The sequence below is a fragment of the Lutjanus erythropterus genome, chromosome 2, assembly GCF_056507025.1.
Source record: "Lutjanus erythropterus isolate fLutEry1 chromosome 2, fLutEry1.hap2, whole genome shotgun sequence".
Taxonomy (NCBI): Eukaryota; Metazoa; Chordata; class Actinopteri; order Lutjaniformes; family Lutjanidae; genus Lutjanus; species Lutjanus erythropterus.
Window position 1 is genome coordinate 44098119 of NC_139318.1, and position 26584 is coordinate 44124702.

The 26584-nt window shown below is 40.5% G+C and overlaps 1 protein-coding gene across 1 annotated transcript in view; it reads right to left on the reverse strand.

Moving 5' to 3' along the window:
- The window catches only part of ptprt (protein tyrosine phosphatase receptor type T), a 485707-nt gene that overhangs the window by 55197 nt on the left and 403926 nt on the right, over window positions 1–26584 (reverse strand). The window contains exon 24 of the mRNA XM_084740791.1: window positions 3391–3467. Coding sequence (XP_084596917.1) covers window positions 3391–3467 — 77 coding nt within the window. The remainder of the gene's footprint in view (window positions 1–3390; window positions 3468–26584) is intronic.

Below are 26584 nucleotides of genomic sequence, written 5' to 3' on the forward strand. Positions count from 1 at the left end.
CAATAAAATTTCTGTCTTTCTGTTTTCTTTATTTCTTTCCCTCCAAGAAATTGCAATGCCTCCTACTCTCCCTCAACCTCTCCTTCCCCATCATTACATCACCTAGTTACTTTCCATGAACTCTTCCTCGATCAATTTGTCTCATTTCCTTCACTTCTAGTTAGTGTTACTTTCATTTCTGCATCTGTTTCTCCATCTCTTCCTCCCTCCTCCATCATTTCTTCAAATTCCTCTTTAGTTTATAACACTCCTCCCCTTTTCTCCTGCTGAAGTGATTACTTACTCTTTCTACTTTTAAATTCTCTCCTCCGCCCCGACTACTTTTCTTCTTACTCTGCCTTTCAATCAATTCTTGCTTCCCTCTCTGTCCACCTTCCTTCCTCCTTTCCTGCGTCCTCCCTTTCTATCTTGCTGTTTCTCATTCCCTCCATTCCTCCCATCCATCTGTCAGTTTATCTCCCACTTCATCCTCTCTTCGGTTTCACCCCTCCCGTCCCTTTTTTCTCTTTTAATTTGTCCCGTCTCCCTCTCTCCGGTCCCTCCACTCCCCTCAGAAACATAACTCAAGGTCGTTTTCCGAATAAACATCAAATTAAATAATGGAGGGGATCTTAATTTTCCCTCCACGGGAGAGATGAAAAGCGACGACTCTCAAACCAATGATTACCCCTCCTCTTGTCCCTCCACAGCCTTCCTCAGCCCCAACACCTCCCTATGAGACGGATAACCTTGTTGAGATAAAAACATTTATCACTTTCATATTGTCATTAAGACCACGCTGTAACTCTGGTGTTATCTTCACTGAGGGGATGTATTGCTTTAGATTTCCAATTCTCCCCTTTTCTTTCATCTGAAGAAATAAATATTGCCCGTAGAGACTGTTTGATTGGATATAAACACAATGTACCAAATTCATTAAGACTGTTATTACAGCAGTCAGCTGTGAGCGAGAGATTACATCGATAAGTGAAGCACAACGCCCAGAGGGCAGAGAGGAGAGGAGGAGGAAACAAATGGATGGATGGATGGATGGATGGATGGATGGGTCGGTTGATATGTAAGGGAAGTAGGGGCAAAGAGAAAAACAGAGGGAAGGAGAGGGACAGATAAAATTGAAGAGGGTTCGAGTAAATGAGGAAAAAGGCAGTGAAGGAGGATGGCTGGATGGGAGGAAAAGAGAATAATAATCAATTCTAGTGTGGGGACATTTACCAGCATCCAGATAATGTTTTTTTTTTTTTTTTTTTAAAGCAGAAAAATGGGACTCAGATGGTTTCGTTTGTTGTGGCAACCTTGGCTAATACCCTGAGTGCGCGAGTGTGCGTGTGTGTGTGTGTGTGTGCGTGTGGGTGTCTGTGTGTGTGTGTGTGTGTGTGTGTGTGTGTGTGTGTGTGTGTGTGTGTGTGTGTGTGTGTGTGTGTGTGCGTGCACACATGTATTTGTGCATCTGTTTGGCAAAATTTTAGGCTTGGAAAAATGAGCTAATGCTGTCTCTGTTTTTGTGTACAGGCTGTGCACAATTGTCTGCATCTACTTTATGCAATTTTAGAGTAATTTGTACCGTTTTAAAATAAGACTTCATAAAAAGTGTAATTAGGCTATTAAAAGTTACAGGAAAGTTTTCATACATTGATGTGGACTCCATTTATTGCTTACTAATTTAGTACCATTTATAACTGACAAAAGGGAGCCTTAATGAGCCTTTGTGTAGACGGCATTAACCGTAGCAGCATTCATGTGACACTGATGCATCTGTTTATATAAGATCCAACTTTTGAGTGCAGTTTTTTGTGTGCAGTTTTACTTTGATATGTGTGAATATTTCTGATCTATTTTCTCATCAACAAGATGCACGTGAGTGCATGCATTGAGGAGCACGGAGAAAAGTGAGTGTCGGTGGATGCGGACTGGTTGCGATCAGAGCAGAGGGATTAAAGTTTAGTAGTGAAGTTGTCTAGTGGCAGTAAATGTACAGTTTAGTCTCTGCAGTTAAACACTGCAGAAGAATTTCGAGATGTTCAAGTGAAGGGAGTGTTTCTGTTGTGTGACACATGTGAGTGAAATGTGTGTCAGACTTGCTCGCATCTCTAACAGAACTTTATTGTTAAGTGTGACACACATCACCATTTATTGATAACTAAGATTGGGTGATCAGTACACTCATTAGAGGAAGATTATCAACTGTGCCACACCTGGAAATCTGTCTTGAAGAAGACACCAACCATCTGATAATTTGATGATTTAATTTGATACGCTAAATGACTATTAAGATACACTGATAGGGGCACATGCTGGTAACTTTTTACTAAATATCTGATTAAGCAGACAAGTATGAATGTTGATTGATGGAGAAAACAAAGCAAGCTAGATAAGCAATGATATCTATGGCTTAACAGTAATGATAAATATGGGCTCACTACTTGGCAAGCAACAGGTCTCTGCTGTCCTTTTTATCTAATTGGTAACAGCTTATTAATCTATAATGTTGACAAACTAATTAAAAACCCAATTACAAACCATTTATGAATAATTTATATGGGCAGTCTTATTGTAAAGTGGTACTGGATAATCTCTGTTTACATCATAGATATTGGCTGCTCCCCTGTTTATTTATATATCTACAAGATTAATTAATGCTTTTATTTTATTTTCTTTGTGTAAAAGGAACAGACATGGTTTGCTCAGAGGCACTCTGATAGGGAGTATTATGGGCACAAACTGTCTGCTGACAGGTTCAAATATGTGTTTTTTTTCAGTTATTGTTCCTGAGAATCTTACTAACACCAGTACTTTTTCTCACATCATCTCAGTATGTGTGTGAATGTACTTCCATCTTTGTAAGGACTGATTTCAGGTTTAGACCACCAAAGAAAAGATTGTCTGCTTCCCCTTGTGAACGGAGTGAGATCCACATACAGGGTTAACACATGACGTTAAGGATAATGATGTTAAGGATAGAACTACTGCTCTATTAGGCTGGAAGCAAGGACCAGTCCTCAGGATGTTGTTTGCTTCTTTTTTTCACTGTTATGTCTTGTAAGTCTGTTTTTTGGGTCATCACAAGCTCATAACAAGCAGCCCCATCTTGGGCAATAAAACCCTTTCTCTGGGACTTGTTTCTGCAAAATGACGTAACTTCAAATATTATGGTATGTGCAAAACTTCCAATTCCACTTCCACGTCTTTAGCTTTAATTTGAGCCCAAGATGACTTGTTAAAAATTACACTTACTCTGACCAAAATACTTCAGTACACCACAAATTGGAGAAAATATCATTTTTGTGATGGTTTGGGTTAGGAGCTACAAGGATGAGGGACATTTCTCTCTACTCTACCACATGCATTAAGAAACAAGTGAGTGTGTGTGTGTCTGTGTGTGCAAACACTCACGTCGATATAATTGGCGTTGATGTAGTCAGAGTGGGGGTCTCCGTCCAGCAGCTGCAGTCGGACTCTGGTGTGATCGTCTGTGGGGTCAGATAGCACAAAAAATACAACAGGCCTAAAGTTACATTTACCCACAGATCGGAGCAGCTAACTGACGGGGCGGGGAACTGACTAACTGACTAACTGTCCAAGCCCGAGGTTATAAGACTGTCTGAGTCAGGAACGTGACAGCACTGTATGTCTGTTAAATTCTTGTAATGTTTACATTTATCTATCAAGCAACCTCCAGTCATGGAAAACTTTCAGAAAGAGCTAAGTTGCGTGGTTTGGTTCAGTATAGTTTTATTCAGCCACTTCATCTTGAATGTTTTCAATTCAGTTCAGTTCACCATGCCTTGGTGCAGATCTGACTGGATCTGGATGGGTATGACAGAGTAAAAAAAAAACAAATATAAAGGTAATGAACATGGTGTATTACCTCACAAATGATTATTTATGTTAGTCAGGGTAATGGAACAAAAACTGTTTCCATTAAGAGCTGCCTCTATCAGTAAGCACTAGTTTATTTACTGCTAAATAATCCGTAACCAATGACTTGCAACAGTGTGATGACCAATGGCAAATCTTTGATCATCTCCATTTTCATCAAGTTACTCTTAAATACTTGCAAGGAGTCCTTTTGCAACTTTTTGGTCTACTCACCACACTCCAAGGCACATGTGTGAAGTATTCCTTTGTTCTAAATCATGGCTACTCTTAACACTTGAAATCTTCTGCCTTGTCTTTCTTGTGATTGGTTGATTCGCAGGTGGAGGCTCTCTAAAGTTACACAAATTCATTCCACACTACATTGAAGCAATTTGCTCTGCTCTCCACTGTTTATGTCCACAAGTCACCGACAAGTGGTAAAAATCAAAATATGACAGCACTGTCAGCACGGTTTTAAACTGCATTCTTTTCCACTTATTCCAATATGTATCTGTTTTGAGCTGTCTGCTAAAAATAAAGTTTTGGGGAGAGAACATAAAACCAAAAAAGAGATGTTACAATGAGAGATAATTGCTTTAAGAAGTATTTTCTCACAGGCCTTTTCAGATATTACACTTTGATTCCTTTTATTTGCCTTTAAGTTACAAGCCATGTTTTGAATGAATAATCTACACCACATTTTTTATTGAACTGGTTTTATCTTACTAATGTGGATAACTGAATGATTTCATAAAAATTTTTAAACGTATGCAAAGGAGTATTTTTACATTTGTTCTTTTCAACAAGTCTGAATTCCTAATATGCATCCACTTGTGTATGCATTCAAACAGACAGCATAAATACTTGACCTCTGTGGCTAAAACATAAAGGATTAATTTAAACCAGTATAAAAGGACCATTCATGAGTTATGAAAGAGGGCGTGGCTAAAGTGCTGCACTTTTAATTATCAGCCCCTCCCACTGCCACACCGCCTTATTGCCAGTTGGCATCAAATTAATCAGCTGTCCTTTGGCTTATGACCCACCAGTCTCTAAATCTATTTGGAACTTGTGCGCCTTTTTACAATAAGCCACTCCTGTTGCCACGTCCTCTTTCAGCCAGTTGGCATGAATGCTAATGCACACCTTAACACACACACACACACACACACACACACACACACACACACACACACACACACACACACACACACACACACACACACACACACACACACACACACACACACACACCAAATTTCAGCCTCCTTGGGTGAAATGTGAGGAAGGATGGGAAATTTTGTGCACCGGCTGACCAATCAACAGATCCGAGCTACAGAGCTGCTGGTTGTGACTAAAAAGTGTTTTTTTAAATTGTTGTCTGCAGAGAATCCCTATAAGCATCAAGTGATATACTCTATGGCTGCAGCCACATTGAGCAACAGAAAAAAAAAGAGTGTAACATAAACTCAAATGCATCAATAATCAATAGATTTTTCAACTGTAGATGGCCCATAGCAGGTAACAGACATGTTAGGTGACAGAAGTGGTACAGAAATAAAATGAGCACACTAAAACTGTAGCCTATTTTTTTTTTTTTTTTACCATAATAAGGGTAATAAATAAAAAACACCCTTGCATATTAGATGATATCTATGAGCCATAGAAATCAGGACAGCCATGGCTCAATGGTGCATGTAACCAAAACTAAATGTGCTTTTTCCTTTTTCCCTTTCTACTTGAATGCCAATTATTTTGTTCTGTACTCTAACAACCATCCATAGTATTAGGACACATATGGGAGGGGGTTATGACTAATGGCAGGAAGTGATTTTGTTCAGTTGTAGCGTGGCAACGACAGGTAATTGCAGATGAAGCAAGACATGATTTAGCCTGATTATCTCTATTTTTCTCCTTCACTCTCATCTTTTTTTCTTTCTTACATTGATTTGCTCCACTTCACCCCATTTCTTTTCATTCTCAGAGACATATGACCACATGATAATGATACTGCTGATACAAATAAGAATAATTTCTCTGAGTCTTTAGTGTTCTAATTTTTGGAGAAAAAAGAGAGACAGAGAATGATGTCAACAGGAGACAGGAGGTCGGTGAATGGGAGATTATGGGGAGAAAATGAAGGAGGAGATGAGAGAGGTAGGAAAAAAAAGAGGTGGAGCAGAAATTGGCAAGAATAAGGTGGGATGAGGAAGAAAGAGAATGCAGTAAGGGCTGGGAGAAAAGGGGGAAGGGAAGAAAAAAAACTAGCAACAGAGGGGAAAAAATAAAAAAGGGATCACCTCTCTGTTTCTTTGAAGTCATTGAAATGCTAATTCACATGACTTTACTGATTGATGCAAAGCTACAGCGGGTTGCAGCTCTTAAAGCGAGCACACAGCGAGCTGGCTATGGTTAGCCTGCAAGCTAGTCTGTTAGCTGCAGGGAAGACTTCTGAACTGCGAGAAAACAACATTTCAGGTTTCTGCTTTTGAAGAACTTCCTGAAATTCACAAGTTGGTATTTCAAGAGCTAATTGAAGTCCTGAAAAGGTGTTTATATGCAACAGTGCAACCGCCAGGCCTATAGCTTCACATTTACAATAAAGCTGAGAGCATCAGTTTGTGCAGGTGGGATTTTTTTTTTTACCCATTTTGAATCAAAGCTTAAATTCATCTGTCTCAAAAAGTAATTCTTCCTCAAAAATAGAGCTTTTATGTGAGCAGATCTGCTGTGTGGTCGATGACTCATGCCATCAATTGTAACCCATTTCCTCTATGTTTATAGTGGAGGCTTGGGGGCAATCATTTTGTCAAGTAGGCGTTAACATTTTTTTTGTTTTTGCTGAATATCTTAGAATAGATGTGTGAATTTTCTATTCATGGATGGCATTAAATGAGGCTTCCTGCCGAGTAAAAATAATCAGAAGTAGCAGAAAATTGCAGAGGAGATTTCTTTGTCTCATGTTTTCAATCAAAATGTAAAAACTTGGTTAATGGAGTCCATTTGCAGAATATGTTTACCAGCTCTCTGCCAAAACTGATTTCATGTTCCCAGACAAACAAATAAACACTGTATTTTCAACGCCTGTGTTTTCCATATTTTGACTCAACATAACACAGGAACAATGACGGACGCTGGGGTCATACGATGTCAATGTGTAAGACAACTGCTTCTGCATCTAAGATGCCTCATGAGGCCTTCTTTTGGCTTATTTGGAGATTGATGTTTTGTTTGATGCGTCAGACTCAAATGGTGTTGGGATCTCTCACCCTGTCTTTTGAGTCATGACAGAAGATAAGCCGATATGTCGGGATTGTTCATACAGTACAAGTCAAAAGTTTGGATGCACTTCTCATTTAATGCTTTTCCTTCTTTTTTTTTTTAATAAGAAATGGTTCAGATTATATGAACAGTGTGCAAAGCTGCCACCAAAGAAAGAGATGGCTACTTTGAAGAATCTACAAAATCAAAGAGCAAAACTTTTTGCAACTTGTAGGTGGATAGGTGCGTAGGTGGAGACCATGAGTTGACAATGAAAAACAAAAAGACTCTTGCACAGTGTCTTCTGCACTTGCAATCAAAGATTTAGTAAAATTGAGTCTTTTTGCTTTAGAAAATTTTAAAATATAAAACATATTTTACCTTGTTTTCACATTTCACACTCGACTGCTACTGTATATGAAGATGGACAAGTCAAATAAATGATGATGTTTTCTGTCCTTTAGGTAGTTCTTATTGCACTGATATCTGTTCAAATGTTCACTTTTTATCATCATGACTGCTGTAATTTGATATTTCATGTCATGATTGAAAGCTCAGGCCTGCCTGCTGTGACAACCTAAGTTTGTTTGTACCACAATCTCTTTATTGGGGAATTTTTCGCTGCAATACCGTGAGTGGCCACTGGGAAAAAAAAAAGCAAGCAAGGCTGAGCGACAATGCCATATACATTTTATGTTTTATCTGATCACCGGCGAACCAGACTGGCTCCAAATGATGTCAAAGGCATTCATTCTTACAGGGGGGAATCGGAAACACGTCATTCATCTTAATTCATCTTTATTGTCAGTAGGTTCGACCTGTAGACTGATGTGTCTCTCCGACAAAATCACAACAGACACCATGACCTCCTAATGTGACATTAGGAACATCTTGAAAGGCGTCGTGTAGTCTGAGTCAGTCCTGTTAAATGCCTTCCCTCTGGGGCATCCCTGAAGCACACTGCCCTGAGGCCTGAGACGTACTTATTTAAACTTCTTCTCTAGGCATTACCTCAGAAAAGTGTCAAATCTCACTATAAGTATCAGACACAAGCCTGCAGTGATGGCGTTCCAGTAAATCACTTACTGGGCCATCCGTACCTCACCCATCGCCACATCTCCACTTTTTGCTGCTTTAAACGAACATAACTTCCTTTACTGTCACTGAATGATATCGGTGACCAAAAATCATAAATAGAGAATAGCTGCATATAATACAGAGTCTTGCAACAAATCCCCTCCTTGATTATCATTTCTAGGATCACCTTGAGGAGAATTATTTGTACAGCTTCTATCAGAGTAATTTTCTAGCTCTGGCTGAGCGGCAACAATGATGGCAGCATGACTCCACTCTGCCGGTACAAGATACTGTCATCAGCTATCAGCTCACCCACACTCTTACTCACAACTCTCACACACACACACACACCCTCTGTCTCTCTCTCTCTCTCACACACACACACACACACTCCCTGCACGTAAAAACAAACACAACAGGGGGTCGTCTGCCAGCCTTCTGCTCTCTCTCCCCCTGCCTCTCTTTTCTTCTTCTCACTTCCACCACTTCTTCTCCTCCTCTTTCTCATTTCTTCCTCCTTTCCTCAGCCGATTCTGTCCGCCATCCCTGCCCGTCTGCCCCCCCCCCAGTTCTTCCCCTCCTTTGTCTTCATTTACCTTTTCCTCCTGCTCTCCCCTCTCCCTTGCCCCATACTGTCTCGCTCCTTCAGACAGCAGTAATTACACAGGGCTAGTGTCAGGCTGTCATAACACGAGAGCCACAGATATGAGGCTGGAGGGAGGGAGGGGCCCTTTCCACTTCGCTTTGCCCAGGGAGGGGAGCTTCTAATTGGGCTAAGATGGCAGGAGGTACTGGCGTGCAAACACTGCAGATCTGGACACAGGCCACAGGTTTGAAGAGTCTGACAGTGTGTGTGAGTTTGTGTGTGTGTGTGTGTGTGTGTGTGAGTGAGTGAGAGAAGCAGAATTGATTTCTTTTAATAAGTATAATATATGCATGCACACTGTCTGTGCGTGAACAAAGAACACAGGATGTTTTAGAAAAGATTTTGTAACAACAAACAAAAACCTGAAATACTGACTATTTGATTATTTGAAGTGGAGTTTTATTGAGTACTTATCAACATTCAGTGTATCACCTACAGTAGATGATGGTCAGCACACCCTACACCCAGCAAAACACATTTTAGCCATCTAAAATAAATACACTACATTTAGTTTAATATTTTCGCTGCTTTACCTCGCCGTCAGTCGGCCTTTACTGACGGAAAACCACCATCATATAATCCAGATATCTCTCTCGACAAAGCAACCAGACTCCTTTGGAAAAAAAACAGCAGTTTTACCTCACACAGCACAGGAGCTGCTGGTCCACCACTGCCTCAACTGGTCAGTTTGTGTGTGTTTTATTTTGCGTCTTCAGTGTTTCATAAGGTTAGTTTGGACTGAACAAAGTCACACACAGTTTTGTTCCAGTGGAGTCTGGTTTCCTTAGAGAAAGTGATATTAGGCTTCTGTCATAAAGGAAAATATTCTAAATAAATTTACTATAATTTTTTCTTAAGTAGACTACTTTTTAAGTGGCTCAGATATGTTTTGCTGCCTGCTCTGTCCACAGCAGTACATTGTTTAGCTCTCTTAGTGGCACTATACTACTATACTATAGGTATATACAATACACTGACTATTGATAAGTACCTCTCACAGCCCCACTCAGAATAATCCTAACTATCCCTTTAAGCCTGATGTTACAATCTTATCCTCCAGACAAATCTAAATATATTTTATTTAAACCCAATAAATTCAATATAGTCTTAACTATATATGTAGATATGTGGTTGCCAGATTCTTCTCATAGCAAGATCTAAATGTGAAACGTACGCTCAGCCATGGGTCCTAGATCTAGATCTAGATCTGGGTATAGATACAGATGTATAGAGTAGACATGTGCACACAGGCTGCTGGCATCTGCAGTGCTGGAGTAACAACAAAGTCATCAGACGCTGTGGTGTCCAAGGGCGAAGGGTCACGAACCCATTACTCATTAATGAGCTCCACTCCTCTGCTGTGTCTCCCTCTCCTCATAACCTTGCAACCCCCCACCCCCCTCCCACCCCGATCCTCTGCCGCCTTTCCTCTTTCCTTCCCTCTCCTACTCTCTGCTTTTAGCTTGGTTCCATTTTCTCCCTCTGTGTGTCTGGTCTTTTTTTTTTTCCTATCCTCTTCTCTCCCAAGTCTTGTCATTACCCCGGCAGCCACTGTAAAAGTTTTGTTGGGAGAAGTTGTTAACTTGAGGGGTCCAGAAAAAGGCCAAACAAAATAGACTTCTGTGTTTTTATCTTGGAGAGATTCGCAGGGGCAGCCGAATGCAGCAGAAAGCTGTAATTTGGAGACATCAGATCAGATTGTATGTACTCAGAGCCTGCGCGCAGCCGCCGCGCACAAATAAAACGAGAAGGAGCCACCACTGCCTAATGACTGCTGTCATAACACAACAGTGTCTGCTGTTGTGGTAAACAGCAAACAAGAGCAGCTGTATTAGTGGCTCTTGAAACTCAAAGGTCACGATGAAGTTTTATATTATCACCAAAAATGAGACCCACATAATATACAGAAATATTTTAATTGGAGCAGGAGATAATCTATGGAGTCATTATGCTCCAGTTCTGTGAATATACTGCCATTTTATTGCTTTATAAGGCCAGTGTCTACCCCAGATTGTTCTCGCTTGATGAGGCAAAAAGACATTTAAAAAGTACTTAGGTTATATAATGCAGAAATCCTCCTCTGAAAACATTATTAATGAAATTCTTCTAGCCTGAATGGCCCAACTCAGATCATATTTGGAAATTTAAATGATCTATGACCTTTACTGAACTGTGTAAGAGAGACTAGCAAGGCTTTTTTTTGCTTCTGCTGCAAATCTCTGCCTCAGCTTTCTCAAACAACCTTTCTCAACAATACTTTGGAATTTAATTCCTGCAAGAACACATTTTCTCTTGGAATATCATTGATTTTTTTCCCCTCACCCAAAATCAACATATTTCCACCACACCAAATTTAACCATAATGTAGTTCTGTTGTTTGACTTTGACCTCAGTGTTTTGTCTTTGCTTTTTGCAGATAATGTGGTTCTGTTGATTTCGACAGACCATGACCTTCAGTGTGCACTGCGGAGGTTTGCAGCTGAGTAAGAACCAACTGGAATAAAAGTCAGCACCTCCAGTTCTGATGTTATGGTTCTCTGCCAGGAAATTGTGGATTGCTACATCCAGGTTTTGAGTGAACTGCTACCTCAAGCAAAGGACTTAAAGTATCTTGGGGTTTTGTTCACTAGTGATGGTACAATGTAGCTTGAGCTGGATTGGTGCGGTGTCAGCGGATGGTCGTACCGGACCATCGTAGAGAAGGTAAAACTGAGCAGGAATGTAAAGCTTTTGATTTACCAGTTCATGTACGTCCAAACCCTCACCTAAAGTCATGAACTTTGGGTAGGGACTAAAAACATTGAGGTTGTGGACACAAGCAGCGGAAATGGGTTTCCTCCCTAGTGGAACTGCTGCTACTTTGTGTCCAGCCTCCCTTCACCATTATTTTAACATAGTTAATGTAGTTTTATGTCTGAACCTAACCAAGCTGTGACTGTTTTACAATGTAAACCACATGTGTAATGTCACTTTAGTTATGACACAACTTATGTAATGTAGTAAAGGTTCGGTAAGCCTGTTGCTGCTAGTATTCTGTATTAGTAATGCATGAGAGTAATTTGAAGTCGGCCTACTGCATTCAGTCGTGTAGGTATATGGGTGTGGAAGGAGTCTGCTGATGTGGTTCGAGCATCTGATTAGGATGCCTGTTGGTTGCCTGACTTTGGGGGATTTTTTGGGGATGTCCAACTGGTAGGAGACACTGGGATAGACCTAGAACTTAATGGAAGGGTTACAAATATCATCTGGCCTGGGAACACCTCGAGATCCCCCAGGACGGGCTGGAAAACATTGCTGGGGAGAGGGATGTCTAGAATATCCTGGTTAGCCTGCTGCTACAGCGCGCCAACTCAGAATAAACGGAAGAAAATGGTTGGATGGACAGATGGATGGATTTGAATGATTACATTTTTTGCTTTTTAAAAACGGAATTTTCTACGAAAGGTGCAGGATGAAATTTCAAGCAAAAATCAAACCTATCACTACACTAAAGAGCAGTATGACTAAGCTTTTGCGGTTTGGGAAAAGAACTTGGCAGCTAAAACTTGATGTCGCTTGTGGCTTTGGTTTTTATTTTCAAGAGCGGTGGACAAAGTAATTGCTAGGTCATTGATACTGAACAAAAACCTTATCAACCTCCAACAGATATATTATGGTCATTTGAGCTATGAGCCAGTTAAAACCTCTACTTACTGCTTCTTTTATATTCCATTGTCTTTCCAGCTGCCTGAAAAGAGCAAGAAAGTGGAACAGAGCTTGCTGTTGGAGAGAGAGGAATTTAACGCTTCAATATGCCCATTAGGTTTTATTTTACAATGCTGGAGAGAGACCAGGGTAGATAATACAGTATCATATAGTGGCACTAATGCAGACTAGATGCATGATGGGAGATTTCTGCTACTAAAACACTGTCTCACACAAGCTTTTTATAAATGATATCCTCTCTCACATTGATTGTTCTTTTTTCTTTTTAGAGCTTGAAGGGACAGTTCACCCAAAAATTAAAAATATCTTCCGCTGGCCTGTCGTGCCATTTATCCCTTTACATTGTTTTGTTGTGACTTGCTGAGTTTCAGGTAGGAACTTTTTTTTTCTACAGAACTACACCTGTCAAATGAGGACGAGGTCATTAATGTTTACATCCTTCACAGCCACAAGCCTTTCATCAATGACTAGATGCACACTTCCCTCTGTGTAGATTTTAGAAAGAAAATAGTTCCTTAAAACTTCTCACAAATGGGTCTGTGGATCATCTCAAGTAACTTGAGGTCTCATTACAGAAACTTCTATCTATCTTAGTGTGCAAGAATGTTATCTTATCTTAGGACAGTAATTCAGCTCTAACAGAACCCTTTTAACTGAAGACTTTTCTAAGCTGGAATGGCACAGACTCTGTCCTAAATTCAAAAGAGCTGCAAAAAATGGCAGCACCATCGATTCAAATTTTATCGTGGAGTTTCCTCTCCTCCAGCTACACGATTAATGTCTCAGAATCATTAAAGCTAAAACTGAACGCCTGTCTTTTCTTGTTCATTACAGCAGCTAGCTAGCCAGTGAAGTGAGACAGACAAGTGCCAATTGCAGAGTCAAGTTTATAGTTCTAGTTAGGATTTCTTAAGTTAAGATATGAGTTCTGAGATAGGACAGGCCATCAGTTTAGCAATCACCTCTGCAAAGTCGAAGATGGGTAGGTAGATTTCCAATCTTGGAAACTTAAAGTATAAGACAAGCGGTGCCATCTAGCTCCATTATATTCAAGAGAAGGCAGACATCTGTGTGGTCGAAATCTGCAGAACTTGGCAACTCACACCAAAAAAAATCTAGATCGATGAATATCACAATAGGCCAGAGGAAAAATATCTGTCCCGTCAAAGGATAAATTAGCACAATGTCGTCGTCTCCATTGCTCATCACTCAAGTGTTTAAAAAGGCCTTAACTGAAATCTCAGAGGCGTTTGATGGAAGTTGCATTCAATAAAGCAAATACACACACATGTACAGAAACATAAGAAGCAAAGTATGTCATTAACTACACCGCTGTACACAGGCACAGCTCTCTTAAATGTCCACATAAACAGATGGAGCTGGTATTTTACAGAGGAGCAAAAAACGCTCACAGTAGCAAGTCGAAACTGCTGAACAAGATGTTTTACTCTTCTATCCTCTCCTTCCCCTCTCATCTCCTCTCTTCTCCTCCTCCTCCTGCTCTCCTCGCCTCCTTTTTCAGTAGCCACTAAGCAGGGATTGTGTCTGTCACAGATATACTTAATCAGTTCACTCCCTATGGAGCTCAACTCACTCACGGCATACACTCCGCTGTCAGCCCGGCTCAAGGCATTAGGGAATTTAATAGCATGTGTGATTGAGTGTAAGTGTGTGTGTGTGAGAGAGACTGAGTGGCGTGTAAGTGTGTTAAAGTGTGTCTTTCTTCACTTGCCTGCACGCTCGTATGTTCTGGAACATCTTTAGGATGGTTGTTGAAAGGTTTATGTGGGCATTTTTGAAAGTATTCCAGTAGTGTTTCAACGTTCAAGTGGTGTGTGTGTGTGTGTGTGTGTGTTCCAGTGTCAGCAGCTATGCATATGTGCTCGTGTGGTGCCTCTGTGTGAGTTTGCATACAGCATACACATGTTGTGTTTGTGTGTGTGCCTGTCTGTGTGTGTGTGTGTGTTGGTGGGTATTACAGTGTGTAATAGCCTATTAAGACCAGAGCTCCCTGCAGCTGATGTGTCAAACAACTCAGAATGTTGTCGACTTACGCACACACAAACACACACCTCAAGATGCTGTTTCCAGCTGTTTGAAGGCTGTCGGGAGTAAAAGAGAGAGAGGAGGGGAGAAAGGTGGAGGGAAAAAAGAGCAGCAGCCTGTTTACACTTTAAAGTTACACAGCAGAAATAAATCAGTGTATCGTAACACCAAACTAGAGTTGGTTTCACTGTCTGTGCAAATATGCAAAAATTAAAAAATTACATGTCTGGCATCCACTTTGTCCGAGAGAGAGAAAACATCTTGAATGATGTCACTATTAACCCTCAAGTCACTGTGGTATGTATGAAATTTATATATTGCATGGATGCTAAAGTTCAATTACTCTTTAAAGAAGCACACCGACTCAACAACAGCTCCCAGAAGGTAGTCATAACTGCAGCTACATTAACTTTAAAGAAAAATGTCTGCTCTTTACTTTTTTTACCTTACAAAATGGAGTCTTAAAGTGTGGCCCGCAGGCCAGTGGTGGCCCTCAGAAGCATTTTGTGCAGCACACAAACGTGACATGAAATGCATACAATTACACTGCAGCAGCTTTTTTTAAAAACAATAAACTACTCACACTTCTCTAACAAGCGTCTCTCAGGAATGACAATTTGTAGAAATCTACTGGGTACATGGCAGCTAGTGTGGAATTACACTACAGCTTTTAGCAAAAGTTGGCGATTTTGTTGGACAACTCTGCAATTTAATGTGGAAGAGAGATGGAAAAGCAACCACAGAAAAATGATTTATGGTTGAGGAGAAAAGGACATTTTAGGAAAAATGGATCAACTTTTATTTTGTTGGAGCTCGGTGGGCAGATATATTGATCAGCCCTCTGTAAACAGGTGAATTCTGTGCTCTAATGTTAAAGTGAAACTTTTCATGTGGATGTTTAGCCAGTGTTGAAGGTAAATGTAATCATTTTAAGCAATAAATTCCTCAGTGTGTGCTGTATTGACCAAGAAGGTTGAGTTTTTCTGCTCCAGAGCTGTGCTGGCAGTGCCCACATGCACCAGGATGCATTGCATGCAAGCTTCTGACACCCACGTTGCAGAGTATCACACCTGGAGCCTATAGCTATTACTTTGTCGGTCAAAATATAGTGTTAGGGGACAAAAATACTCATCATGTAGTGCAGCCCCTGACTACCCAGAGGCAGAGACTAGAAAATCCAAGCTGAAATAGTCTGCAGCTCAGATTTTGCAGCATTACAACTCAGCTCTCTCGGTCAATATAGCATGCTGAGGAATATATTGGCTCAAGTGACTACATTTACCGTCAACACTGGCTGGAAATCAACTTGAAAAGTGCTGAAGTTTCCCTTCCCCTTTCCATTATGAGACCAATCACAAATCCTAGGACAACTTCTGGATTTCCCTGTGTGGCCCTCAATCATACGCTGGCTCCCTAAACTGGCACTCAGTCATCAGAATTTTGAGAATCCCCCATACAGTAAATGTATAACAATGTGATTTATATTTGTCAAATGCCACTTAGTTAATGCAGCAATACTGATACATTAGAATATCTGTGACTATTTCTTTTTTGTTTAAATCAAGAAGCTAACTACCAGAAAGAGATATCACATCCATTTACATCCAGTTTTAACACCAAACAAACATATTAATCCAGGAAATCATATCACTAACGATCTAAAATCCATTCTTTAATAAATTATGCAAGAATAATGGTTTAAAATTTTACGGATTAATCCTTCACTAATGTCTGCCCAGCTGAGGACAAGCATACTCAAGAACAAATGACAGCCACTGCCATCAGACTCCAGCAAATATGGTCCCGATTTGCATAATGTCAAACACGTCAACTAGCCAGATGTGTTTTTGTCCTTTTTTTTTTGGATTAGTCAAGTTCAGTCACTTTAAAGTTTATAGCACAAACTCACACATTCGTCTCAGAGGACTTTACAATCTGTACAACATACGGTTCCCTGTATCATTAGACCCTGCGCTCACTCCGTCACAAGCAGCACACCCTCTCCTGCATCCACTGACACAACTTCAGATCCATCACAGTGACTTGATGAACAGTTACCTCTGCTCTTTAGCCACCGTCTCCTCCTTCCCTTACCATCGCCGGGAGATAGATAAGAGTTACCTTGAAGATGACAAGGCAGAAACATGTTTGTACCACTAAATGTTCACCCATGCCCAATATGTCAAAAATTAAAGCTCCTGAGCTGCTCCGTGTTGCTAACTCCGCTGAGATCTACAACCCCAGTTCCAAAAATGTCAGGACATGGTGTAAAACATGCATAAAAAAAGAATGGAATAATTTGCAAAAACTTTTCAACCTATATTCAATTGAAAACTGTAAAAAAGATGAGATTTTTAATGCTAAAACTTAACTTTAATGTTTTTTGTAAAAGGTGACACTTGTCACCTTTTCTTATAAAAAATACTCACTAAGCATTTGGGAACTGAGGACATTAACTGTTGAAGTTTTGAAAGTGAAATTCTTTCTCATTCTTGCTTGATATATGACCCCAGGGTGCTCAACAGTCCGGGGTATCTGTTGTTGTATTTTGTGCTCCATAATGCACCACACATTTTCAATGGGAGACAGGTCTGGACTGCAAGAAGGCCAGTCTAGTAGCTGAACTTTTTTTTTTACTACAAAACCACAGATGCATAATGTGTTTTGGCATCATCTTGCTGAAATAAGCGGGGGCGTCTGGATGGCAGCATATGCTGTTCCAAAACCAGAATGTACCTTTCAGCATCAACGAGGCCTTTGCAGATGTGACAGTTAGCCATGCTATGGATAGTAACACCCCCCCCCCCCCATACCAAAAAAAAACTAAATAATATATTCGGACAGAGCAAAGCATACAAGACTTTTTCTTCTGGCTGAAGCTTGGAGTGATCAGAAATGTATCCCTGTAGACCCTCTTACAGCAAATCACCTTCTCTCCAACTGATCAACTGACAATCACGTCTCTTTTCTGACTGTCCGAGGAACATCCTCTTTTGAGCCTAATGGCGGTAACTGTTCGACTGCAGCAGGCCATTCACAAGCCAGACGGAAACGCTATCTGCAGGTAAGTGTCGGTATGATAGCAGACAGCGACTCATTAGGTATATGAGAAGTGAATTAGTCGAGCCGAGCTCGGCTTGTTCCTGCATGTCATCTTCCCGGTTAAAGCGCAGATATCTGAAATGAGACTGTCACAACAGCTGCCTGATGATCCACTTTCCTGCCTCGTTACTGCGGGAGTTTAGAGGGAAGTGTATCTACTCTGACAGAGGTGTACTCAAACTGGATGGGCGTCTGAAAAGAAAGTTAAAATCCTTCTTCTGTGGGTATTTTGTAAGTGTCTAGACAGCAGTATATCTCATTAATTCTGATTAATTCATCAACAATCAATTACCACACACTGTTAATGATCACAGCTCGTCATTACCAGCTATCAACGAATATCCAATTGTCAACCCCCTGAAGTTTTTAGAAAGATGAACTATAATCACTCATAATCCTCAACCTTCTAATTAAAACTACAATCATCGTTAAAATCACTACTCCATCGCCTTCATCCACCACCTGATATTTTTTGGGGTGATAAATAATAATTGTTAAAAATCAGCATCAAAGTTCTGCATGCATTGTTATTATTGCTTTGTCTTTGTTACCCCCAGCCGCTTCTGATTAACAGCAATCACTGTCAACAGTATCAATAATACCGCGGCTGGCGTTAAAAATCAGCCTCATTATCGCCATTATCTGTGTGCTCGTCTCCCGCTGAGAGCTGCAACAGAAACTATTTCATCATCTGGTGGTGGGGGGCTGGCAAGTGCAATCAGTCTTTCCTTGAGAAACATTTTCTTCCTGTTTGTCTCTTATTTTTATTTATTTATTTATTTATTTTACACAACAGCAAGTAGAATTTCCATTCAAACTAGAGGAATCAAAACAAGAAGAAAAATGGATGTCTGTGGTGGAAAGTACCACATCACAATGCAGCACATTCTCACCCCCAACTCTTCAAACAGGGAAGCTTGGAACTTTGACGCTGTAGGTAGGCTTCCCCCTTTACAGTCAGGTTTACTCCACAGTCAGGTTAGCAAAAATAAGCAAGAACGTAGAACTGAGCAGGAAGATGAGATGGGGCATTTTCCTACCAATATCCAGGGATGACTGAATTGTCCTGAGCAATAATTCTGCCAAAAACAAAACAAAAAAAACAAAAAACAAAACACCTACACTAATTACAGAAACAAAATGTGTTTTCAAGTTTTGACAGATTGCATGCCCCTCCATATGCCTCACATTGGTTTGGTCCAGTACCTGTACAGTCTCCACATCTCCTTTTTTATAATTAAACAATATATATATATATGTAAATATATATATATATATATATTGTTTAATTATATATATGTATATATATATATAAATCCTCAGTAGTTTGAATATAAAACAAATTATGCAGGACAGCACTAAATTTATTTAAGCCGTTTAGGTCTCTAGCTGACAATAAAGTACCATCTGTTTCAGAACAGTCTTCTTTTTAAAAAAATATTTAGCAATAGAGATTTATTTCATAATGAGACTATGCATTTCCAAAATGTGCAACATGAGAAAAAAAGAAACATAAGTAGAAGTTTTCAAAAAACAAATCTTCTTACTGTAGGTCTGCAGGTGGAATAATGTCGCAGCAGTGCTGCACTGCTTCAAGCAATCAAGTGCAAACTAGACTGCTGTGATCTGTACAAGCCTCTGTGTAGAGTGTGTGTATGTATGTGTGTGTGTGTGTGTGTGTGTGTGTGTGTGTGTGTGTGTGTGTGTGTGTGTGTGTGTGTGTGTGTGTGTGTGTGTGTGTGTGTGAAGGCTGCAGGTATAGGACTTTCTTATTCACTGAATTTGTATGTGCAACCATGAGCGTACAGAGTGTGTGTTCATTTGTGTAACCGTATGTGTGTGTATGTGTGTGTGTGTGTGTGTGACAGCTTGGGGGATGCTAATATTTGTTGTGGTTCTTTGGTCAAACACTTCAGAGGAGTTGTTGCCGTTCTGACTTCAGAGCAGCTCGGCAGACGTGTTGAGAATCAGCGCCAGAGAGGATAAGAGGGAAGGAGAGGAGTCAGCTGCACACACAACCACACACACACTCGTAACACGCGCACAAAAACACACACTGTTGTGCATGTTTTCAAAACCTTCCTTCCTTTCTTTGTTTCACACACAAACACACACGCACTCGCAGAAACAAGATGCCCTCACCCTCTCTTGTTCTCTCTCTCTCTCTCTCTCTCTCACATACACACACACACATGCAGGCAGACACACACACACACATTCATACAAAAAACCTCTGCTGTAATGAGAAGCAACATGATGCGGGAGGGGATACTGATTATACCAGTGATGCTCAGAGGTGTTACGGCAGGTGAAGGGTATGTGTATGTAGTAACACCGCCTGGCAAAGACTGACAGCCTGTGTAATGATTCTCATTCACCTGAACACCGGTACACATTAGTGAATGGAAGGAAGGGCCTCGGGGTGAGTTTGTGCGTGTGCATTAGAGACAGAGACAGAGGAAGAACAATAGTCATGACAGAGAAGAGAGGCGAAGAGGGAGAAGTCGTAACGGGAGGGCAAAGAAGTGAGGGGAAAGATGAAAGGAGCGGGTGAAGAGGGGATGTGAGATAATCTGGTGAAGAGATTAAGTTCAGAAAGGAAGTCAAAAAAAGAAAGTAAAGATCAAGAGAGGAGGAAAGACAAAGAGGACAGGCAACAGGAGGAAAAGGGGAGACAAGAGGGAGACAGTGGCATGAAGGTGCATTCAGACCAAACATGAAGCAGATTTTCACCATGACTGCTGTATCTAAAGCAGAGGTTCTAAACCGCCCACAAGGTGCTCAGGAGACAGTTTCTGCAGGTTGACACATATTTGTGGAGAATAAAACAAAATAAAACAACATATTGTGGTAAGCAGTACAGAATGACAGCCAGGAAGCAGCTCTAAGTGACATCAGCCCCACATCACATCACCCCAGAATCAAAAATACATATTTTTTTTTATCTCTAGCCTGTAGTGCCTGTAGTATTTATCCATCTATACTGTTTTGGCGTGAGCTGCAGAGTTTTGAAGTTATTGGCCGTAGAGATGTCTGCCTTCTCTCCAATGCAATGGAACTAGATGGCAGTAGTCCTGTGGTGCTCCAAGTTCCAAAGGAAAAAAAAAAACATTTGCAAAATTCAACAGCAATGTCTCTTTCCAAAAAAACATGAACATGCTGTTCAAAATAATCCACAGACCTTGTTGTGAGCAGTTTCATCTAGGAACTATTTTCCCTCTGCTGTATAATCTACAAGAACTACTTTCTTCCTAATAGAAAGAAACATGAAACTGCTCGCAACAAAGTCTCAGAATTATCTTGAATTATTTTGAGTAACCGGGTCATGATTTTTTGAAAGAGACTGCTGCTGTTGAGTTTTTCCAAATGCATTCATGAATACCAACATCATTTTTTGAGGGGCTCGCAAAGCCATTCAGCTGTGTGATAACTAAATATTCTTCTCTCCAACTGAAACATCTGCAGCTCGCACAGATGTGTCCTTGTGTCAGTTTGTGTGGCCAAGAGCTAAGCTGTGTCTTTCTGCTGCTTGCATTTACGCTAAATATTACTTTAGAAAGTAAACCTAATGAGAGGCAGAGAGGAATGTGAAGGCAACAGGGGAAAGAGAGATAACTGAGAAAATAAAGATCAGTAACTAAGAAAGATGAGAAGCAAAGAGGACAGACACCTGTTTCACTCTCCCAAAAACTAATATACGTTGTATTTTGCAGCTTGCGAGTTTTTGAGTTTTCAGTCGGCTCCTCTTGGGGAGAGCAAAAGTGCAGCAATTTTTGCTCAAGCATGCAAAAGAAAAGTGGGTATATCTATATTTGGAAAGGCACGTTGTTTTTGGCAGAAGCTTCGAGGGGGAGAAGGGAATCCAAATTGTCCAGAGTTAAATGACTTAAAGACATTAAAACAATCGGCTGCTTGTCTGAGAGAAATACACTCCATTCAATAAAGAAAGCCTTTGATTTTCTGAGGTTTATTGTGCAATATTCCCAGTGATGGAGAAAAAGAAGCAGTATGAAGAAATGAATGAGCAGATCAATGGTCGTTACAAATGCGCAGGTTAGACAGACTTTCTGAACACCATGGCGACTTCAGACTCCATGTTATTCTTTCTACGCAGCTTGAGAAAAAAGAAGCTCAGCGTTGACTTCATCTGAATCATAATGAAAGTAAGAGTGTCAGATGATGATGTTTTGCACTAGAATAAAACATCTTGGTGTAGCCGATGGGAAAGATTTCCAGTGGAACCGACAGGTGATTTTTTTTTTTTTCATTACTTTTAGGTATGGAGATAATGAGGACTTCATAGTCAATCAGTGATCAAACTAGGAACATTATAAATCACAGTCAATCAAAATGTAGAGGCTTATTGCTTCCATTGTTGTTATAGTAGTGATTATTTTGACAAGCTTCTGTAATTTGGATATTGCACTTGGCCATATGGCGATTTTGATAGTTTTTTATTAATTGTGCATCTCAATCAACTTCCAAACAATGTAATGTCCCCTTTTGCAGGCGGCCCCTTCAACCTCACACAAGGACACCTGTTGAACCCAGTTTGAAAACCACTGATCCAGCCCATTATCTTCAGCAGTTCACCAACCAGCCGTGCGAGTATAGTCACCAAGCTTCCAGACTTGCCTTATTTGCATGAATACACAAATATAATTTGTTGTGTCAACATGGCTTTAGTCCTTCTCTGTCTGCATGTTCATTTGAGAGGCGCAGGCCATTTAGCCTAAAGTTTTCCTCAGACACAGACTGGGGGAGAAAATGCACCTTCCAGCTATTTTCTATTCAAATGTTGAATCTACTTATTGGCTTGCCACACCTGGGTTTTGTTTGGAGTCTGACACACAGAATGAACACAAATAGAAACACCTGGGGTGTGACAGCAGCATTGTCTTGCTCAATGCAATGCTGCAGTGGAGTGATCAGGTAGATTTATATTATATGTTTTTTTTCAAACAAGTTGAAAATTGAAAAGTAAAGCCCCTGCTGACACATTTCTCATCTTTACCTCCTGAAAAATGTTATTGAATCGTGATGTGACTGCTGCATAGTCATGAGTTTTGTGAATGTTTACATCCCAATAAGCACAAGCGAACTGACAGAAGAACATAAAAAACAGGAATGAACACACACAAATATGCTGTGTGGGAGTGTGCATGAAGACCAGCATAAAACAAGAACACTTCGACACACCACCTCTTCCTCACCTTAATTCTCCTTGATAACACACATAAATAAACACACACGCAGTTATGCACAAGCACACAAACCCCCTCTTTGCACATATGTAAATGCTTGCCAATAAATTTTGTTTATTTTGAAGGCATGCTTCTGTTGAATTATAAATGACCATATGGGAAGGTTGTTCTATGAACTGAGGGCTGAGAAGGAGAAGAAAAAAGAAGGAGAAGAAGAAACGAATGGAAGGGGGCGGAAGGAGAGGGAGGAGGAAATAGAAGCAGACAGATGCCTGTAATGAGGAAACACTACTGCGCTTTGCCTCAACCCATATACTGTCAGAGGTAATCAGACGGGATGAATGGATGGACAGAAGAAGAAGGAGGAGAGGAAAGAAAGAAAGGAAAGGTGAGGAAAGGTGAGAAAAAGCTGAGAAGAGGTGGAAGACACAAGTGGAGGAAAAGGGAGACACGTGAGAGGGGGATTTAAAGTGAAGGCGAAAACAGAGGTTAAAAATTCAAGGAAAGGAGAGGACAGATGAGATGAGAAGAGACGGCACAATAAAAGAAAAGAAGAGGGAGATGAAGAAAGAGGAAGGTAAAAAAAAGAAGAGCAGGAAGGTGAGTTGAGGGTGAGAAAAGATGGAGAAAGGGTAAAGGAGGTGGAAAGAGGTTGGAGTGAGAAAAGAGAGGGAAGCAAACAAGACGGGAAGAAAGAAATTTGGAAGTGGAAGTGGGGAGAGGAGAGGACGTGTTGAGGAGATGGGAGGACAGGAGGATGGTAGATTAACATTTATTCAGTGTGCTGAAGGGATTTCAAACATGGCATCCACCGTTTGTGTTTGGCAGATGGCCGGAGGAAGAGTGTGTTAACACTTCAACTCGAATCAGCCCTCTTCAAACTGCACCAGGGAGAGGGAGGTAGTGAAAAGTACGTGTTGCTGTGTGTGTGTGAGAAATAGAAAGATGAGTGTGACAGAGAAGTCACAGACAGCCACATGTCCTCGCAAGGATAGAAAGATTCTCACAGCTGCCTCTGAGGGGATTTCGTGGTCAGATCTCGGGTGTTGGTTTAAGGATCGCAAAGCCGGGCCACAAATTTAGTTCCCCCCGTCGTGATCTGCTGAGGCTCAATGAGCATTTGCTTGGGTTAGGGGTGCTGTCAATGGATTGAGACCAAAATGACTTTTTAGACGACTAGATCAGACTTTAACCAGAAAACATAGATTTCATTTGAACCTCTTCTTCTGTGGGACTTAAACATGAACCCTTCCTGCTGCCACTCATGGTGTTGCCATTTTTTCCACCCTTTTCTTATGGGTTTCATACTGGAAAATGTGTTGAATGTTCAGAAAATATGAAATTACTCCCTAATTTGTTACTGGAATTGGGCGTTGTGTCAGTTTGAGGTGAAAAACTATTCATCCTGTTGCAGAACCACACATTATCATTTCAGGTCTACAGTTCAGGTCAAAGAAGCAGCGAGTTCACCTCATCATTTAAACCATTTAACCAGTATCAACTCATTGTCAGGCATCCATCCATCTCCTTCTAGCTAATTTACATAATTTGTTAGCTAGCTAGTTATCTAGCATTTTGCTCTGTAGCAAAACCGTAGCTTACTAGCTAGCTAATCTGTTGTTACATCTGATGGCTAATATTGGCAAAACATAAGATAATTAGCTAGCTTATCTACATAAAGTGGAACTTTAGCTCTTTTCATGTGTATGTCCACTCAGTTTTGATGGTAAATGTAGTTGGCTGCAGCAATAAATCCTCCAGTGCTGCTATATTGATCAAGAAAACTGAGTTCTCATGCTGCAAAATCTGCTGTACTTCCTGCATCCAGTGATGTCACTGGGTGTAAGGAAAACCTAGAGGCTATGTAATGAAGTAGTGCATAAGTGTGTGTGTCACAGACTCGCCTGCAATGGATCCTAGTGCATGTAGACACTGCTGCATGGCTCTGTGAGCCGGAAAGCTCAATTTTCTTTGCCAGTGTCTACATTTACCATCAACACTGACTGGACACATGAAAAATACTGACTTTAAGACTACCTTTAAGATGTGACTTAGGGAAAGGGTTAGTGGAAGTTTTCCACACAAGCAAAAAACATGAACACAACATCTGCTACTGAAAAGACTTAGGTTAAGATTATGTCGCTATGGTCTATGATCTTGTGGGATATATCAAAGTAGTGGATCGGTATAAGTTTTCTGTCTCCATAACAAGCCATGCCTCTGTAACAATATATTTTAAATCCAAATTTACATTGCAGTTACAATATAGTCATCATTGTAAATGTTGTTTTAAAAAAAATGATTTTTTGTTGAATTTTTAATAACGACAAAATGAGAATAAAAATTAGGGTTAGCAGCAAGGGAGCATAGTCCAATATGCAGAACTCTACAGCGTGAGACAGAATTCATCTTGTAGTGAAGCAGTTTGTTCTGCGATTGTTTAAACCCTCGAAACAGAAGGCAAACCCACTGTTTTAAAAGGGGAATTAAAGTTCAACCTGACTGAAGAAAAAAAGACAGAAGACCCTTTTACCCATATTTAAAGTTTTAGCTGCAGCCAGTCAGTCTGCCTGTCTTACCACATTTTCCTTGTTCTAATAAAGACAGCATACAAAGTCATTTCCCCCGGGGGCCTTTTAAAACATTTTCTCAAGAAAATGAGCCTTTGTACAATCACAGCAAGCAAGATGGACAGTTTCCATTACCAGGCCCTTGTAATTAAAGGATTTGTACTAATAGCAAATTTATCATAATTCCTGTTGGCTATCAAGTCCCTGACAGGCTATTTCATTTCAGCGCAATGTTTCATTTTAAAGCCTTCAGGTTAGTGCAGTGTCTTTGCCTTGACATCTAAACCCTCGTAATGAGATATGCACATGTGCACGGATCTGTGCGTTCAAACACACACTTGTGCGGTGCAAAATGTTAGCACACAAATGAAATCCTCTGGATCAGGCATGTGGGTCTAATGGCGTAGACACACACACACACATCCCTAAACTCTTCAATTACACTTCAACCAAACAATCTGCTTCTATTGTTCTATCCTAATAGAGGCCTGAGGTTGCCTTGTACAAGATAACAAGCGCACACACGCATATCTACAGAACATACAATCAGCCAGACGTCATTAGAGCACAAAAAATCATAGCAGGCACTTGACACGGCGTAACATTCACATGCTAATTCACACCCTAATAGCCAAACACACACACACACACAGTGCTACATTCAGTGTGTGGTTCACTCTGCACATCATTATAGCAACCTGTTGTTGCTCCAAAATGAAGCTTCATTTTGACAAAAGTGTCTCTGCATGAAACAGAGGCTGCAGGCTTTGATCATCAAGCAGGATAGAAATAAAATCCCTCTGCAAACAGGAAGTTATTTTTGCTACAGCATTTTCTTCTATAAGACTCAGAGAAGTTTAGTTTGAATCGACTTTCATGTATATCGCATTCTGAAAAAGGATAGATCACATTAAATATACATACTTTATTTTCTACTAAACATATTGTTTTAGTTTGATCAACAGGTCTTTCTGTCTCTAAATATGTTTTCTCGTCCTAAAAACCTGGTGGTCACGTCCAACAGGACACAGCCAGAGCTGGAGGGAGTCACTCAGCGACTTGTTGAAGGACACTTCGGCAGGGCAGATGGTTGCCAGCACAGATGACTTGGACCTGCG